Source organism: Poecilia reticulata, chromosome 9 (assembly GCF_904066995.2).
Source record: "Poecilia reticulata chromosome 9, P_reticulata-male-v2, whole genome shotgun sequence".
Lineage (NCBI taxonomy): Eukaryota > Metazoa > Chordata > Actinopteri > Cyprinodontiformes > Poeciliidae > Poecilia > Poecilia reticulata.
In genome coordinates this window covers 33,651,352-33,669,097 of record NC_088838.1, presented here as the reverse complement: position 1 = coordinate 33,669,097, position 17,746 = coordinate 33,651,352, and the positions used below count along the sequence as shown (strand labels likewise).

The window sequence follows — 17,746 nt, the reverse complement described above, 5'->3', positions numbered from 1 at the left end:
ACCAGTGGGTCCTCTGGTTGCTGTCGATGTGGGAACCAAAGACGTCCTGAACATGGTCCATTCAGACTTTATGTTTCCAACTAACCTCAGAACATGAGACATGATGTCTCAGAGGTTTGAAGCATATGATTGTTTCCTTAAAATATAAAGGAACCTAATGTGGTCAGAAGAAAGCACTAAAAATGAGCAAACATGGAGCTAAACATTTCTTTAGTTCTTTAGAAACATAAAGAACTTTGTATCAAGACTATTTTAGGCTTTGAAGACTCTTACAATCCAAGGAAGGAGGATCAGAGGAGGACCGTTCACCGAGTCTGAGTCCAGCAGAGGCGTTGGAGCCGATTGTTCTCCTGGGTGAGGGATCCTCATCCTTCATCCAAAGCCGAACAGTCGATGTGAGGTCATGTGGTTGCAAGACGTCTTCCAAGCAGCACTTAAGTAGTAATTGGCCTGTAGCAAAGTTTGAACCAAAACGTTCTGGTTGCTATGGAGTAAATCAGTGTCAGGTAGAAAGTATGATTCAGAGCTGTAGTCAAAGTACCTTAAGGACACAAGTAAGAAGATGTGAAGTTGAGACTAATGAACTGATTACTAAAAAAAAATCAGTCAGAAAGCAGAGCAGTCAGCCAGACTCCTCTGGTCCTCCCACCTCCTCCTCCTCCCACCTCCTCCTCCAGCCCATACAGAGGAGGAGGAGGAAGAGGGATGCAGGGAAAGCACACCTTACCTCCCTCCCTTTCTTCATCCCTCTTTCTATCCCTCCTCACTCCACATTGACAGCAGCTCTCATCACAACTCAACACTGCTGTCGCCGGCAGGCTGAAGCACATTCAGACACACACACACGTTCAATCACACTCTGACGCTGAGTGGCATCTTCAGCACACACCAAGACGCCCTTGGACTGCTGCAGGCGAGGTGAGTAAATATTTGGGAACTCCTCTGAGTGTGTTGCTGCTGTGCAGTTTGTGTGATTTCTGTGTTGGCTCTTTGGACGCCTGCATGTGCTGTTGTGGTTTCCCCTCTGCTCTGTGTGTGTTTGTGTGTTTATGAGGCACGCTAGAGCCAATGGGAATTGTGTTTTGCACCAGACCAAAACAAATCCACAAAATAATGCTGACTCGCTCTCAGAGGAGTGTGTGTTCCCGTGCAGGCATGCGTGCATGTGTATTCCTGGAGAGGCCCGAAGTCTGACTGGAAACTTGTCAGCTGTTGGGAGATGTGAGTGTAAACTGGTGAGGTAGAGGCTCACAGTGGGTCCAGCACGGCTTGTCTGGGAGTTAAAGGGATAGAAATCCTACGCTGAACTTTTTCAACCAAACGTTTCCTGCTTGATGCAGAAAATGTTTGCTTTCAAAAAATGCTCATGTTGTTTAGAGAAAAACTGGTCATTGTTGAGCTCAGTTAAGGCTGTTTTCACTGCCCGACAGACTTGGATTGAAAAGAGACCAAAATGGCAGCATTTGGTACATTTTCAGCTGCTGGGGTTTGTTCTCACACTGTCAAACAATCCAAACAGTTTGAGCAACCTGTTCCTCTGCTCGTATGCGGGGGCACTGCACCAAGAACCACTGAAGAAGACAATGAGCGCAACTTCCTTCTCCACAAAATGTAAACTGAAATGGAGTGGCATCACATTTTAACAATAGGAGGATTCCTCCGCCCTGCGACAGACTGGCGACCTGTCCAGGGTGACCCCGCCTCTCGCCCGGAACGTTAACTGGAGATGCACCAGCAACCCTCCCGACCCCACTGAGGGACAAGGGTGTAAGAAAATGGATGGATGGATGGATGGATGGATGGATGGATGGATGGATGGATGGATGGATGGAGCACTTCTCCTCCAACCGAGCCATTTCTCCCAGGGGAGCTAGACATGCTAGTCTGTTTTGGTTGCATTTACCCAGCATGCCCTGCTCTGTAGTCCCCTTCCTGCTTTTGGAGTGGTTTCTGGTCCGCTTGGCGTTCACATCTGCCTTAGAACCTCAGCAGAGATCAATGAAACCAAACCAAGACTGAGGTTTGTAGGCAGACCAGAGTTAACTTCTTTGGTCCGCATCAGAGTTCGATTATGAATTTACACCTCCAAACTGGATTTCCAATCAAAGAATTAGGTAAACTTACCTTAGTTAGTGAACATCTGTTACCTCCTGTGCTCATATTGTCCACTCTTAAGTGAAGAAAGAAAAAGCTGAGGATTCACAACATAATAGAAATAGATTTGAGCTCTGCACACGTTACAAAGCGCTTTGATATGTTATGCAGTTTTAATGCAGTTTTAGTGCAGTTTTAATCTGATGAGCTCATTAGCTATGCATTGTAAATTAAAGCCATTAATCATGTGAGGAAGTCAACACGGATCAGAGCAACACCATCTGAACCGACTCTTTTGTTCCTGATCCAAGAAGTAAAGGTTTTGTGGAGAAGCTGCAGTCAATATTTCTGAGTACAGTGTTTAATCTGCATCTTAATCATAGTAAATATGTGCGATCTATTATAATTTTATTAGATCAATTACTCTGCCTTCTCAAGTCTCTGCATTAAAACCCTCCAGCTCTTCTTTTCAAGTCCAGATGAGCTGAACGTAGCTGCGTTCCTGGAAATCCCGGCTCTGAAGAACTTCACTAAAAGCCTTCCTCTCTCCGGTTCCTTCCTCCCATCTCTGATCCGAATCCTTTCTCAGTCATCATTCCTGTGAGAGGAGACCGCGGAATGAGTCCGTTTCTCGACAAGCAGACACCCACAACCAGCCTCTCGCCTCCAGCGTCTGACCGATGCTGGGGTTTGTCTAATTACCAACGTGTCATTCGGCTTTTCGTCGCTAAGAAATGATCAGAATGCAGCGGTCGCCTCTCCAACGCTCAGCGGCTGCTTCCTGTAGCTCTCTAAGTTCCTGGATCGGGTATCGCCAAAGCTCCACAGGTGACGTTTACATCAACCTTTTCTCCTACAGTCAATTGGGAATCCTGACTTTCAGACAGAAGCCAAGATGAGAATTGAACCAGCAACTGTGTGAGCCTGGTGAAGTTACCCAACACACAGCTGGGATGAAGTGAGTGAAATGAGCCAGAAAGATTCAAGCAGCAGCAATGATAAGATAACGAAGTTCCACGATGGCTCTGGTGCTTCACTTACTGCATTTCGTTTGATCGTTTTCTTCACAGTGACTCAAAGTCAGGAATGATCCGAGTTCATCTGAGATCAGAATGTGTGAACAGCAGGATTTCTGACCACTGCCTTTATGACCTGTATCTGAGTTTATTGATCTAATAAATCCTCTTTGCTACAAATCATTAAAAGTACTTGAATGGATTTCTCAGACGGCAGTGGTTCAGGTTGGCAGAGCCAGTTGGTTGTAGGTTCCCGCTGTGAACCCCGCCTCCTTCTCCCCCCACGATAACAGAAAGGTGTTAGGCTGGTAAGAACATCTGATGTAAAACCTCTGCCAAGTCTGTGTGCACGCAGCTGAAGAGTAGAAAGAACTTTTTGTTAGGATTCTCAGGTTGTTCTTCCATAGGAATCCTTCATAAGGCAAAACAAGAGTCACGTTTCACCCAGTTTCACCTCTAGTAGTGTGTGAATGAGTGTGAGGACGATGCTGATGTTACCACAGAGACGATGGCATCTTTTGCTGAGGAGGAGTTTCTCTTTTGACTCATAGCAACATGATGTCGCAGGTTGTATCCACACCAATCTTGTTTAGTCCTCTCTAATCCAAATCTAGTTTGCTTGCCTAGACAGTCCGGCTCATTTGGGTAGATGTGGATACGTAATCGAACTCTGGTCCGCCTAAAAACCTCGGTCTCAGTTTGGCTGTAGTGAACCCCGGTGCGGTTCGAATGCATATGTGAACGCCAAGTGGACCGGAGACAACTCCAGATCTCGGAAGTGGGCTACATTGCAGGGCATTCTGGGTAAAAACAACCAAAACAAACACTTGAATCTATCGCTAGCGGGAGAAATGTCTTGTGGTCTTTAGACGAGAAATTAACAAGAAATTCTCCAACTGCTAAAATCTGACGCCACTCCAGTTTAGTTGAAATTTCGTAAAAAATCAAAGTTGCGCTCGGTGTCTTCTTCAGAAGTTTTGTGTCGTTTCCTTCAGTGGTTCTTGGCACAGCGCCCCCACAGGCAAGGATGGGAACAGGTTGCTCAAAGGGTTTGGTTCACTTGACACAGTGCAGTGAGAAAGAGAAGCTGAAAATGTCAGAAATGTTGCAGTTTTGGTTTCCAGTTGAACCGAGTCTACCAACAGAAGGAGTCAGCTGAAGTCGTTTGAGCATCTCATTTGTTTTAAAAGGACGCATCACTTGGTAGAGACCTTTAGGCAGAACCAGAAGACGAGATGGAGTGTCTTTTGACTCATGAGTCAGTCAGTTAGTCACCCTTTTCACTGTGGAAAGGGATGACTGGGTTTCCCTCTCTGAACCAATCTCAGGAAAGCAAATAGAGGATGGAAAACAGAGAGAAAAGCTCCTGGTGATTGTTCACTTGGACTTCTCTGCTTTCCAATGCCTGTTGATCGTCTGTGCATCATTGTGACTTACAGGACGTGTCTGCCTGTTAGAGCAATAAAAGATGTGGATGTAAATAACCCTGAAAACCTCGGAAACAGAAAACCTATTTGAAGATTGGAAATCTTGAGTCAGAACATTAAACCTGGACGGATGAATAAAACGCTCAAAGCTTTATGTTCCACCTAGTTAAATGAAACCTGGTTAAATACGTTCTCTCCATGATTCATACATTTAATTAAACCTGTAAAACATCTTCATTTAAGAGACGATATTCGTATAACAGGTGCCGGACAGCGTGATCAGCTCCAGTCCGGCGTCCTGGGGACAGACCTCTGCTGTCCGTCTGTCTCCTAAGGTTTCCACGACTACAAAAACAAGACGGAGAGGCGAGGGGCCCCAGGGGTCCATCAGGGTGGGGAGAGAGTTCGGGAGCAGGGAAGACGAGGGAACTGTGTTTACTTTTGTCTTCTTTTTTTTTTTTGTCTGCCTGCTTGGCTGCTGGGAAACGACAGCAGAGAGAGGAAGGAGAGAGGAAGACTCTGTCTGGACGGCAGCAGGCCGACTGCAACCTGCAGGGAGGTGAAACCCAGAGAAACCTGGTTCTGGTTTCCTGTAGCAGCTCCGTCCCAGCTCTACGCGATCATATCTTTCATCCCAACGTTGTAGAAACTACAGAGCGCCTCGCTACACTGAGGACAGATGGTCCTCTTTACTGAAGGAAAACCTTCATTATGTTTTATTGTTCAGTTCAGCTTGTACAACCACCAGAGAAACAAACTTCATCTCAAGGCAATCTGAAGCACAAAAGTACAAATATATATATAATTCTGTTTTATTTGCTCCAAATCCAGGTAAAGCAATTAAACACAACATGACTAATGTAATGTCTAGTTCACACGGAAAGATTTTTATCCAGATTTTTCCCTTCCAATCTCAGGAACGCTCCGAGTGTCTGGATGGCTCTTAAAGTAAACGTAGAAGTTATTCCTGCTGCGTGTGAAGAGTGATCTGCTCCGCTTGGGAAGACGTTGGGACCGTTTCAATCTAAAATCGGGGTACATTGCAGGACGAGCGAGAACACAGCCTGTTAAATGCAACGTGTGGCCAATCAGAAAGCAGGGAGACGAAGAATCAAACTACTGAAGACAAAATATCGGAAAGTCTGATGGACATCAGAGACTTGTTTCGTTTTTCTCTATTAAATATGTTCCTGCAGTCGGCCATGTTTGTTTACGCTGAAATCGAGAGGTTTTATCAGATTTCTGACCCGACACCTAAACGTTAGTGAGAGAAATGTGTTCGTGTGGCGTGTCGTCTTTCATTTGACTTTTTATCGTCGTGTGTGCGGTCTCTCAGGTTTTGAAAACCTTGGCATAACTCCAGTTATCTAAGATACCAACTGCTGGAAAGTTATCTAAGGAAGACCAATCAGATGCACTGAACCTGGACTTTCCTGCACCCCCTGATCCTGAGCAAGCATGTGGCGACAGTGGAGAGGAATGACTTCCTTTCAGCAGGAGGAGACCTCCAGCAGAACTGAGGACAGGCAGAAACATTCATCCCGCGGTTTGGTTACCTGGGTCTGAATTTGTTCACCTGTAACTTTTTCTGGTGGTTCAGTTTCTTTTCACGCAGAGAAAATCCAAAGCAAACCAGAACCGGAACAGAACATTTGGTCTGTTTATGGGTCAGTTGGTCCAGGCCGGCAGAACCGAATTCACATCAGTCGTGTTTCTGGGAACTAATTCAGGTAAAATGATCAGAGAAAAATACGGAGTGATTATGAGAAGACGTCTTAAACGTTGGACTTTATGCTTTATGAAAAACCCCTGCTGTGTCCCAAAATGCAACGCTAACCTGGCCACGGAAAGGAATTAGGCTAACTCATTTTAACTAAACAAGATTTCTAAAATAAGTAAAATATTCTTAAGGTCAAATGTAGCTTATTTGATGATCAGATCTACTTAAAATTTGTTTTACCAGCTTACGCTCAAAATGTAGAATCCCATCTAGAATGAGTTGGATAATCCTGAAGAGGTTTAGCTTTAATAAGTTCATAAGTCCCAGAAATGAAGGATCAAGATTAAAATGCTTAATTCAACTCAATTTAAATAGTGCAGAAATCAATTTTTACAGTGTACGGTACATGATGATATGATGAATGAGTGAATGAATGAACTGAGGGAAAGTTTAAATGTCTAGTCATGAAAAAATGGCAATAAAAAAATCTTCTAAAGATTATCTTGGGCCACACACTGTAAAAAAAACAGTAATAAAAACAGTGATTTCAGAAGGGCACTTTGTCCAGAGGAAAAGAGCAGGCACTCCAGCACCCCCTAGTGTCTGTCTGTGGAAGTCCCTGTGCTCACTTATTATTGAGTAATTACTAATTTTCTATAATTGAATAATAATATTTTATGTTTCTTCCTATTGTTTCTGTTTTTTGGTCTCTATGGGAAACGACTTAAAGGTTTTTGGCAAATTAAGTTCAAAGTAAAACAAGTTTTCAAATAAAAGTTTTAAATAACTTCAACTTGACTTCAGAGATAAAATATTTCATTGGCAGAAAGAGAAAACCTTTCAGCGGTGGTTTCCTGGCCGGCTGGTTCACACCATCATCCTGAGGATGACGGTAGTTTTTAATCCAGTTGGAGGTTTAGCTCCTGCTGAGGCAGAGTGGGAACATGCAGTGCGATGATGAAGGTGCTTCCCTCAGCGGGGGACGCTGCACACGGAGAACATTTGCTGGAAATTTAGCATTTTGGCCAAATTTCCCCAATAAAGTTTGTACGCAAATGCAAAATGCTGAGCTGAAAGTCAGAATCTGCTCTATCGTTCCTAATGTGTGTCTGTAAACAGCAGAGAGGTGGAGTGTGTGTGTGTGGGATACCTGTGTGTGAGCTCCAGCATGCACAGAGCCGCAGTGTGTGCCGGCGCTGAGTCATGCCACTGGCTGAGTGTGTGTGCACGTGTATCCGTGTCGGACAAAGCGTCCGTCTCCTCCCTGAGTGTGTGTCTGGCAGCTGGCCGCGCTCCAGCTGCGTCTGGTTGGATAATGAAGTCCAGGTGTTTCTGTGGCTGCTTCAAGACACCTGCCACCAATATTTAACGCAGAGAAAGCCAGACTGCAGAGGGTGAGACCAGCTGCTTGCTTATTTTATTAAGACCTGCCTAAAACTGGGAGTTCAGGGATCAATGAGCCTGTGCTGGCAATCAACGTCCTCCTCTGAGGAGCCTCCACAGTTTGAATAAAACATGCAGGGAGGTTTAGAGCACATTCTTCATACAGTTAAAACCCGAATTAAAACAGTTAGGAGAGAAATTTATAGGGAACAGTTTGAGCAAAAACACCCAAAGGAGAAGCAATAATGGCAGATAATTAATGGCAAAGATAATGGCCGACAATTAATCTGCTAAAGTTCAGAAGATGTACTCAGAACATCAACAAGAAGTTCATTAGTGATCGCTTTTTCCCTCCGCAGCAAAACGTGACTGTTTGTGGTAGAAACTCTAACTAGACGGACGTGGAGGCAATGGCTCAGCTGCATTCAGTCCAGGTCAAAGGTCAACAAGTCAGATTCAGGAGGCGGAAGACGACGTAAAGTCCCAACAAAAGTCAAAGAAGACTGGACTGATAGACCAACGCAAATCATTTCAGGCCAAGATGACTTTAGCAACTGTGCCAAAGTAGAAAAGTAAGAGCAAAACTCCCACAACCAGAGGGAAGACAAACAACAAGAACAATTAGAGTTAGATCTGGACTTTGACTAGGCCAGTGGTTCTTCTCTAGTCTTCTTATAACATTTACTTATCTGTACAAACCACTGGCGCCAACATTGTATCACCATTATCAAAACAGATTCAGAAAATGATACAATGGTTGTTTTTAAGCCAAGTTGAGTTTTTTAAATCAGTTTGTAACATTTAATCCAGATTATTTAGTCTGTGGGATTCTCAAAAGAGTACAAATGATACTGGTTCTGGTTCTGCTCTGCATCCAGAACCAGAACCAAACATGGAGGAGCAGCATTCAGCTTCTATGCACCACAAATCTGGAACAAACTTCCAGGAAACTGTAAAACAGCTGAAACACTGAGTTCCTTTAAATCCAAGCCGAAAACGCAGCTGGTTAGAGTTTGATTATCAGTAACTGGAATATACTTAATGTGTATTTGCTTCATGATTTTGATATTTGACTAAATGTAAAGTTTACCGCTTGTTTCTTAATTTATGACTGCATGACGTTATTGTCATGTAACACTGAACTGCCTTGTCACTGAAATGTACTACAGAACTAAACTTGAGCTAATTTTATGTAAAAATGTAAAGTTTCTGGTTCCCTAACCAGATGATAACTCAAAAAACGGATTAATTAAATTTTTTCCGTGACTTTCCTCTCAACTCTTTGGGACTTCACGGAATCCTTGAATTTCAGGAAACTCCTCAGAGAAGCCTCCTTTCCTGTGAGTCTGTGTCTGTTCCTGCCAGCCTTTACATACAGACATGTACATTTCCTTATGGTCTGTGGAGCTAAACAAAGGCCTACCTGTGTAGCAGCGAAGGGAAACTTCCCTTCCTCCTTCCAGAGCTTTAGGGCTTGTTTGGCTTTGTAAAGTCCAGCTCACCCGTCTGCACCACCTGTGGCCTCTCGGCGGCCCATCTGCGTCACGCTCCACCTGCCAGCAGCCGTCTGCGCGGACCGCCAGCCGGTCTGCACGGCCCAGAAAACAGATGTTACTTTGTGTTTCGGCTGCTTGGAATTGGCTTGAATTCAGACGCATCAAGTTCAGATCGAAGCTTCGTGTTGTGCAGGTAATTCTGAATGTTTACGTGGGTTAAAGGGAGGCAAGTTATTGATTAATGAGCTGACTGATCGACTAACAATTGATGAGTCTTTTTTTAATCTGAGTTTTCTCTTGTATCATGTGGGCTCATTACACAAAGAGCTTCATTTTTCCATAATATACTGATAAAAAAATCATTTAAATATTATTTTGTATTACTGTATTAAAGCTGCAGCATGTATGAAGTTTTTTGCATATTTGTTTATGGTATAAGAGATAATCTTCCAGCGCTATCCAGAAACAAGCAATCAGAGCCAGGAGGCGGGTCTTTAGCGCTGTCAATCACCACTCTATGTGGCGCTGCTCATACCTCTATCTTTGTTATGATGTCGCTTTTCCCCCTATCTTTTCATAGATTTTATGACATATTATATTGTCACAACATGGTGACAGTTTTAACAAGTATGTAAATATATATATTTTTAAATAAAAGTTGCATACTACACCGTTATACTGACTGAATAAACAGGAAATTGTGGTTTTCTTACATTATTAAACTTAGACAAAAGTATAAAATATAAAAAGAGAGGGACCTCTTAAGTTGTTGGATAGAAAAATAAGATATTTGAAAAATAAAATGAGAAACAATTAATTCCCCATAAGCTGAGATGTTCAGACTACAGCAGTTACGACAGTCTTCAAAATCAACCTTCCTTATTAGCACCATGTCTTTGTTTTCTATCACGTTACTTTATTTCTCGTTTCATCTCCTTCGCTTCTCTAACATTTTCCGTGGCGAATCTGTAATAACTGCTTTAGACGTCGTCTCTGCTCCGTCATGCAGCTCGGCTGAATGAACCGCTTTTGAGGTGAAACGTAAGGAGCTTGTCGAGTTTTTATATACCAAAACAAAAGCGCATAAAGTCCATTTTGCATCTCAAACCGGACTCAGCTCTGATATTTTCCTTTCCCAGTTCCGTTATGCCCGCCATCTTTACGCCTGGCTCCGCTTAAGGATGACGAGCGGCGCCCTCTGCTGGATGGCGGCCAAACTACAACAATAATATACTGTCCAACCGGACGTTTAGAAAATCGATTGGAACCCATTTAAATCTAATTAACCATTGATCAACAAATACGTCGATTGATTGTAAATCTATACCTATAGTTAAACCGTTCCAGGATAATCCCAGTAAGTCTACTGTCTGCTTGGAAATACTGGCTTAGCTTTATGCTAGCTACTCAGACCGCTGGCTACAGGAAGCGATGTCACTGCAGTCAGAGAGGAAATATTAAGAGTCCTAATGTGTTCTCTGTGCATGAAGCAGCCGAGACTCTTGTGTGGTTTTGGAAGCTGAGAAGCCTCAAATTGGAGTTGAAAAAAACCACCCACATGTCTCGGCTGAAAGCTTTCATCCGCAGCTCATGTAGCTGCCGCAGGAACTCATTAGCGGTGGCGATGCTTCCCTCCAGACCCCTCGGTCTGTGTCAAGCAATCACCGCTTTGCTGTTTTTATCCAGAAACACATGGAGGTCTGCGGCCCGAATGCTGATGACAACCCCTGCATGCATGTTCTGAATGTTTCGGTTCTGCTGGAGACAGACATGCAGATCCATACAGAAATGTTGAAACTGAGTGTTTTTCCTTTCCTCTGTGCAGGATGAGGGTGTGGTCATGGGAGCAGTTTGGGGAGACAGGTGTGGTCCTCCTTGGCTTCCTGACGCTGGCCATGTCTGTGGGAAACCTGTCCTCCAGAGGCCTGCAGGTACTCAGCACTGCAGGAGAACAACAAAAACACTAAATCTTACAAGTATTTTTTATCTGCTTTCTGCTGCAAATATCATAGCACAGAGAAATAAGACAAAACTAAATTACAAGTAGCTTTTCAGGAAAAGATGAGCTCGCTTTAAGTCAATAATGCCTAAATATTGCGGTTTAATATCAATATTTTCTTATTTGTTGAAACAGTCTATGTCATGACAGATTGGTGGGAGACATAATCTGAAAAATCAAATTTTTCTGTTTTCTTCCAGCGATAACTAGAAACAGCCAATCAGAGCCAGGAGGCGGGTCTTAGCGCTGTCAATCACAATCTGTTTGGCTTCTCATCCTTCCTCCACATCGCCTCCATGCGCTCTGCTATGCTGCAGCTAGTATAGCCTGCAGTGAATGCACAGTCTAGTTTTCTTAACAAATTGAGTTGTTTCTCCATTCGTTAAGCATCAAATACACGAGGTAGATTGACAGCGCTAAGCCCCGCCTCCTGGCTCTGATTGGTTGTTTTTGGTCGGAAGGGGTACATTTCCTGCTCTTTCTATATTTTTTGTTTGGGTTTTATGATGACCAACCCAATGTAGAGGGAAAATTACTTTTTTATTTATTTTACTAAGACAATCTGAAAAGTGTGGTGTGCATTTATACATGGAGGCTGAAATCTTTGCAAGCTTTTCTGGGGCGACAGCTCCATCTCACTCAGCTCGGATGAAAAACATCTGCACCATAACTACTTCCATAATCTTTGTTATATTCTTCACTTCTGGAGGTCGTCATTTTTCCACCCGCGGGTTGGTTATAGTGCCTCAAGTCTTTAAACGAAACATCAGAGGTCAAGGCTAATGTTATGTGAGCTGCTTCAAACTTTTCCTGTGAGATAAATGTTGAAACAAACTAACGTGATTGGCTTGTTATCTACTGTTTGCTACATTAGCTAGAGCTAACATCATTAACTAAGCTGACACCTTTAGCAGGAGCTAGCACCATTGGGTACAGCTAGCACCTCTACCATTCATTTAGCATAAATGCTGCCTCAGACCTGCTGATTTAATTGGCCAGGAGTTCTTAGGGTTTTGCAGTGTAGTCCTCCGCATCCTTTGGTGTTTCTCTTGAAAGAAACTTTTCCACTTAGCGCTTGTTATGATAACTTGAGGTGCAAAGCTGCTTCATGAATTTGACAATCAGACAGTCAGAAAAATGAGTATGAAAAATAATAGAATAGAAATACTTTATTCATCCCAGACAGGAAATTACTGTGCAGTTGCAGCATACACATACACACAGATCAAGTTACCAATAAAAATAAAAAATACAAATGCTATAAAATGTAAGATGTAAGATTCTGTACAATATGAACAGTGAATATTAATATTAATCACATTCAATAAGTTACTGTAGACAGAATAAAACAGAAATATCCTTTATTGTCCCATAGTTGGGTAATCAGTTATAACAACAGCATCAAGTGGGTACAAAGAAAAGATCAAAAAGTATTTAAAATATATAAAAAATAAGATTAATGAAAAAATAATGCAGTCTTCAATAGTGCACATCTATTGGATTGGAAGTTTTTTTTATAATTTTAACTTATCTTTCATAATTATTGTGATGTAAATGAACTTGATTGATTGATAATTATGACTGAAAACAGATTAGATTTTATTTAAAACAAAAAGAAATACAAAATGTAGAATAAAATAATAAATTGGACATTTTTTTCTTTCGGAGGCCAAGTGAGTGAAGGAACGGCACATTTTAGGGTTTTTCATGAATAAAACATTTTGAAATCGATCTTTCATCTCCCTTCACAAACATGAGCTACGATGTTCCATCAAATCCCAATAAAACACATTCAAGTTGATGCGACGAACTTTTGGAATAAAGAGTCTCTTCCAGTCCAGCGCGTTCAGATGTTTAAACTCCCTGAGAAACAAAGAGAGGTTGATAATCTGGACGTCTGCGGTGGAGCCGACCGCCGGCCTCATAAATCTGGACTCTCCTCTGGACTCTGTCGCTCCGCGTCTCTCAGTCTGTCTGGTATTTGCTGAGTTTCCCTCACAGCTGCGCTGCCTCACACCTTTACAAGGAGCTCAGCGCGCATTCCAGCGACCCCTCGGACGGATCTGTTTGAATAAATGGGCTAATGCTGCTAATCCACGCCAGGAATGTGGGAAACGCACCGAAGCCTCCGTACAAAAACATGGTGGCCGTCACTTCGCGGGCCGGGATTTGTTCTGGTTCCTGACGCACGCTCCCGTGACGGTCCAACAATCCTACAGCTGTTGTTGTTACTGTCAGGAGCTTAGGTTCTCTACACACAACACGGAGCAAAGCAAACCGGCTCTGCTGCGCTGGCACCTGGACACACCAGAACCGGCCCAGGTTCTGCTTCATCGCTTTGGTTTAGGAGCATTTTTATTCCAGGAGAGCCGTTATTTACGGGAGATTAGAACCAATAAAATAGTGATAAAAGAAAGAATTCTGACTTTTTCTCTGAATTATTGCTTTTTTTAATCTAAATGACTTTTGATCGCAAAAGATTAAAGTCAAAATTCTGAGAAAAATTTCAACATTTTCATGTAATTTCTGAGCTTGAAAAGTCGAAAATCTGGTAGAAAAAAATCAGCAATTTTGATATTCATGTCGGAACAAAAAACATTTCTAGACTAAATTTTCTAACTCAGAAATTTCTGGTTAGTTTTCCTGACTGTAACCCACAGAACATTTCTGAGAAAAATTTCTAAGAAAAATCTCAACATTGTTGAGTTTTTTGGCAGAAATGTACTCTTCTGTCTGCAGTGGCTCAGCGTAGAGCTGTGAGAAAGAGTCAGATTTTGTGTTGGGTGGTCCTAATCCTCTTCCATAGTCCATCCATCCATCCATTTTCTTTCACCCTTGTCCCTCAGTGGGGTCAGGAGGGTTGCTGGTGCCTCTCCAGCTGGCGTACCGGGCGAGAGGCGGGGTCACCTGGACAGGTCACCAGTCTGTCGCAGGGCAACACAGAGACACACAACCATGCACACACACACTCACACCTAGGGGCAATTTAGACAGACCAATTAACCTGACAGTCATGTTTTTGGACTGTGGGAGGAAACCGGAGTACCTGGAGAAAACCCACCATGCACAGGGAGAACATGGAGACTCCATGCAGAAAGACCGGGAATCGAACCCAGAACCTTCTTGCTGCAAGGCAACAGCTCTACCAACTGCTCCACTGTGCAGCCCCTCTTCCATAGTCATTAATCACATTCGTATTGTGTTGTAATTCTCCATTTCACCAGGAGGAGGGCGCTGCGTCTAACAGCCTGGAGGACCAGCAGGAGGTCACCACCTACTGGTGGGGCGAGTGGGCCAAGTGGACGGCCTGCACCCGGACCTGCGGCGGGGGGGTGATGTCCCAGGAGCGCCACTGCCTCAAGCAGAGGTCGGTCGGTCGGTCCAACCCAAACACGATGAGCCCAGCTGGTTCAGCAGCTCTTAAACTGATTCACATAAACCAACACGTGGAGAAAACCAGAGACTCCATAATGTCATTATTTACTAAATAAACATGAAAAAGTGCAGCGTGACGTCACAGCTGCTGCAGGCCAGGGCAGAAAGACATCAGCAATAGACACAACATAAAAGAAATGACCAAAAACCCAAGAGGAGGATGTTAAAATAACACAGAACAAGACTTCTGCAGCGATGTGCTGTGAACCACAACAGACTATTAGGCCCAGACTGAGATCATTTTTATTTTTAATACAAGAAAAAATACAAATATTAGCAGAATAATGTCACAGTATTAATATTTCCTTATATATGTTTATGTAAAATGTAATGGAGATGAGAAATAAGAGGAGATGAGAGAAACCAACACTGAAAGTCTGTAAACCTGCAGAAAGAGAGAAAAACAGAACCGAGAAACTATAAACATATTCATGAATAACAATAACAACACTTAGAAAATACTGGATGATACAAGATGCATTTACTGGCCATCACACCTAGTGTTCCTAAAAAAACTAGATCTAAACATTGATGTGTTTAAATCAGCGGTGAGCAGATGTTAGAGGTATCATCCTCCTGATTCACAGAGTGATTATCTAATCTCGAGAAATATAATTATGTCCCACTGGAATCATCTTTTAGTTTGATTTCTGGCTGGCTGGGAGCTTAAACTTAATCCAACAGATTACGATGTGAGTTCTTCTCCTCTTCTCAGCCTGATGTTCAGCTTTAATGCGCCGCCGTTTCTCCAAACCTTTGTTTTCTGTCCAAAGAAAGAAAGTTGCTGCTGGAAAGGACAACATGACCTGCACAGGAACGGCCAGGAAATACCATCTCTGCAACACCGTAGTGAGTCTCGCTTCCTCCTCTTCACCTCACGTCTTCACAGAAACAAACATGGCCGCTGCAGCTGGCTGCCTGTGAGCAGGAACATGCAAACTGTCCTCAACAAACCGTCAAACCAGAGACTGTCGCTACAGTAACAGAGGCTATTAGTCATGAATGAAAAAGGTTTTGTTTTTTTTACTTAAAATATTGCATATTGACTTCATTAAAAGTATTATGAAAGTTAATATATGCTGTACATTTATGTTTTTATGTCCCAAATGCATTTTACATATTTTTTTAAATTAATATTTTGGAAATTAAAACACTGCTTGTTATGTTGCTACACTGATATTGTTTTACTATTTTAAAAATGTGTTGCATCTTTGAATTTAGCCAACAGTTTGGACAATTCAGCGTTTCACAGCAGAATGTTTTATCTTCAGTCATCCCCCTGTCTCTTGGAGGGGACAGGGAGACATGGAGGAGACATGGAGGAGACATGGAGACAGGGAGGAGACAGGGAGACAGGGAGGAGACATGGAGGAGACATGGAGACAGGGAGGAGGCAGGGAGACATGGAGGAGACATGGAGACAGGGAGGAGACATGGAGACATGGAGGAGACAGGGAGGAGACAGGGAGACAGGGAGGAGACAGGGAGACAGGGAGGAGACAGGGAGGAGACATGGAGACAGGGAGGAGACATGGAGGAGACAGGGAGACAGGGAGGAGACATGGAGGAGACATGGAGACATGGAGGAGACAGGGAGGAGACAGGGAGACAGGGAGGAGACAGGGAGACATGGAGGAGACAGGGAGGAGACATGGAGGAGACAGGGAGGAGACATGGAGACATGGAGGAGACAGGGAGGAGACAGGGAGACATGGAGGAGACAGGGAGACATGGAGACAGGGAGGAGACATGGAGGAGACAGGGAGGAGACATGGAGACAGGGAGGAGACAGGGAGGAGACATGGAGACATGGAGGAGACATGCCTCACTGTCCTCTGGTGTCTCTGTCCACCAGGACTGCCCGGCCTCTGGGAGGAGCTTCAGGGAGGAGCAGTGCTGGTCCTTTAACTCTCAGCGTTACAGTGGGAGGAGCTACCAGTGGAAGCCTCTGTATCCTGGTAACATCGGCCACACGGCAGAAACGCTGAGGATGCTGGGAGTTTAATCTGAGCTAAATATGTTCACACATAATGAATTAAGCTCCGCCTCTCTCAGTCTGGATTGAAACTCTGTCAGGGGGGTCATGCAAAGTTTGGGGCCCAAAGTTAAATTCTGCCTGAGGCCCCATTAAGCCCGGGTCCGGCCCTGACCCCATTCATTTCCACATCATTAAACAGGCAGGATGAGAGTTGGAGCTTAATCTTTAACTAGGCCACCTTCACCCTCTGGTTTAGAATCTTATTAGAAAACAAGTCATAACTAAAACAAAAGGTAATAATTATTAATATGTAAATGTTTCTGTTTTTTATTCTGTCATTTTAAAAAATTATTTCTTTCACCTTCATCTCACTCAATGTCCACGTCTTTTAGTGTTTATTTCTGCTCTTATTTTGGTTGTATTGTTATATTTGTGTATTTTTTCCATTTAGTTTTAAATGTATAAAACATCAAAGTAAAACTGGATGAATTGAATTAGAAAACATGTAAAAAAAAAAATATTAAATAGAACAAAATACAAATAATTAAAAAAAGTAAATGACAACCAGAAATAAATATAATACAAAACATGATTAAGATAAACAAACCATGAATTTTCAGGATGTGAATAATTTGGTTCTCTGACTTTGTTCAGAACTGACAAAGTGTTTTTGGATGAGAAATGAAACATCGTTAAGAATCGAGAGAAGAAGTCCAGTTCGCTCCTGCACTTAAAAATGAATCAGTAATGAGTTAGTGGAAGGGAATCGTACTCTGACCCGTCTCCTCCTCCTTGTCTTCAGATGATTATGTTCATATCTCCAGCAACCCCTGCGACCTCCACTGCACCACGACCGACGGCCAGCGGCAGCTCATGGTGACGGCGCGAGACGGCACTTCCTGCAAGTACAGCAGCTACCGCGGCGTGTGCGTGGACGGGACCTGTGAGGTGAGTCTGACCCGGTTCTGCCCTCACTGCTGTCTCCGGAATTCTTGACCTTTTCTCCCGAAGTGCATGTGTGAGGTCAGACACTGATGTTGGCTGAAAAGGCCGTGTCCTCTGCAAGGTTGTTAAAGTTCACAAAAACAAACAAAGCAACAAAAACATTTTTGTTAACTGAAATAAATAAAAACGGTAGTTAATGGGGAAAAACTACAACTAATGGAACTATATTGTGTCTTTATAAAACTAAAACATA

At 43.2% G+C, this 17,746-nt stretch overlaps 1 protein-coding gene across 4 annotated transcripts in view; it reads left to right on the top strand.

Annotated features, from left to right (window-relative positions):
* Positions 1–737: 737 nt before the first annotated feature.
* LOC103470838 (ADAMTS-like 2) overlaps positions 738–17,746 on the top strand; it is a 40,173-nt gene continuing 23,164 nt past the window's right edge. The window contains exons 1-6 of one of the 4 annotated variants that reach the window (XM_081610977.1): positions 738–918; positions 10,962–11,067; positions 14,360–14,502; positions 15,344–15,419; positions 16,426–16,528; positions 17,351–17,496. In XM_081610977.1, the coding sequence (XP_081467103.1) occupies positions 10,963–11,067; positions 14,360–14,502; positions 15,344–15,419; positions 16,426–16,528; positions 17,351–17,496 (573 nt within the window). In that variant the 5' untranslated portion in view covers positions 738–918; position 10,962. Of the gene's footprint in view, positions 919–10,169; positions 10,494–10,548; positions 10,835–10,961; positions 11,068–14,359; positions 14,503–15,343; positions 15,420–16,425; positions 16,529–17,350; positions 17,497–17,746 lie in introns of those variants that run through there. The other 3 variants (XM_081610978.1, XM_081610976.1, XM_081610975.1) reach the window with 3 other exon arrangements.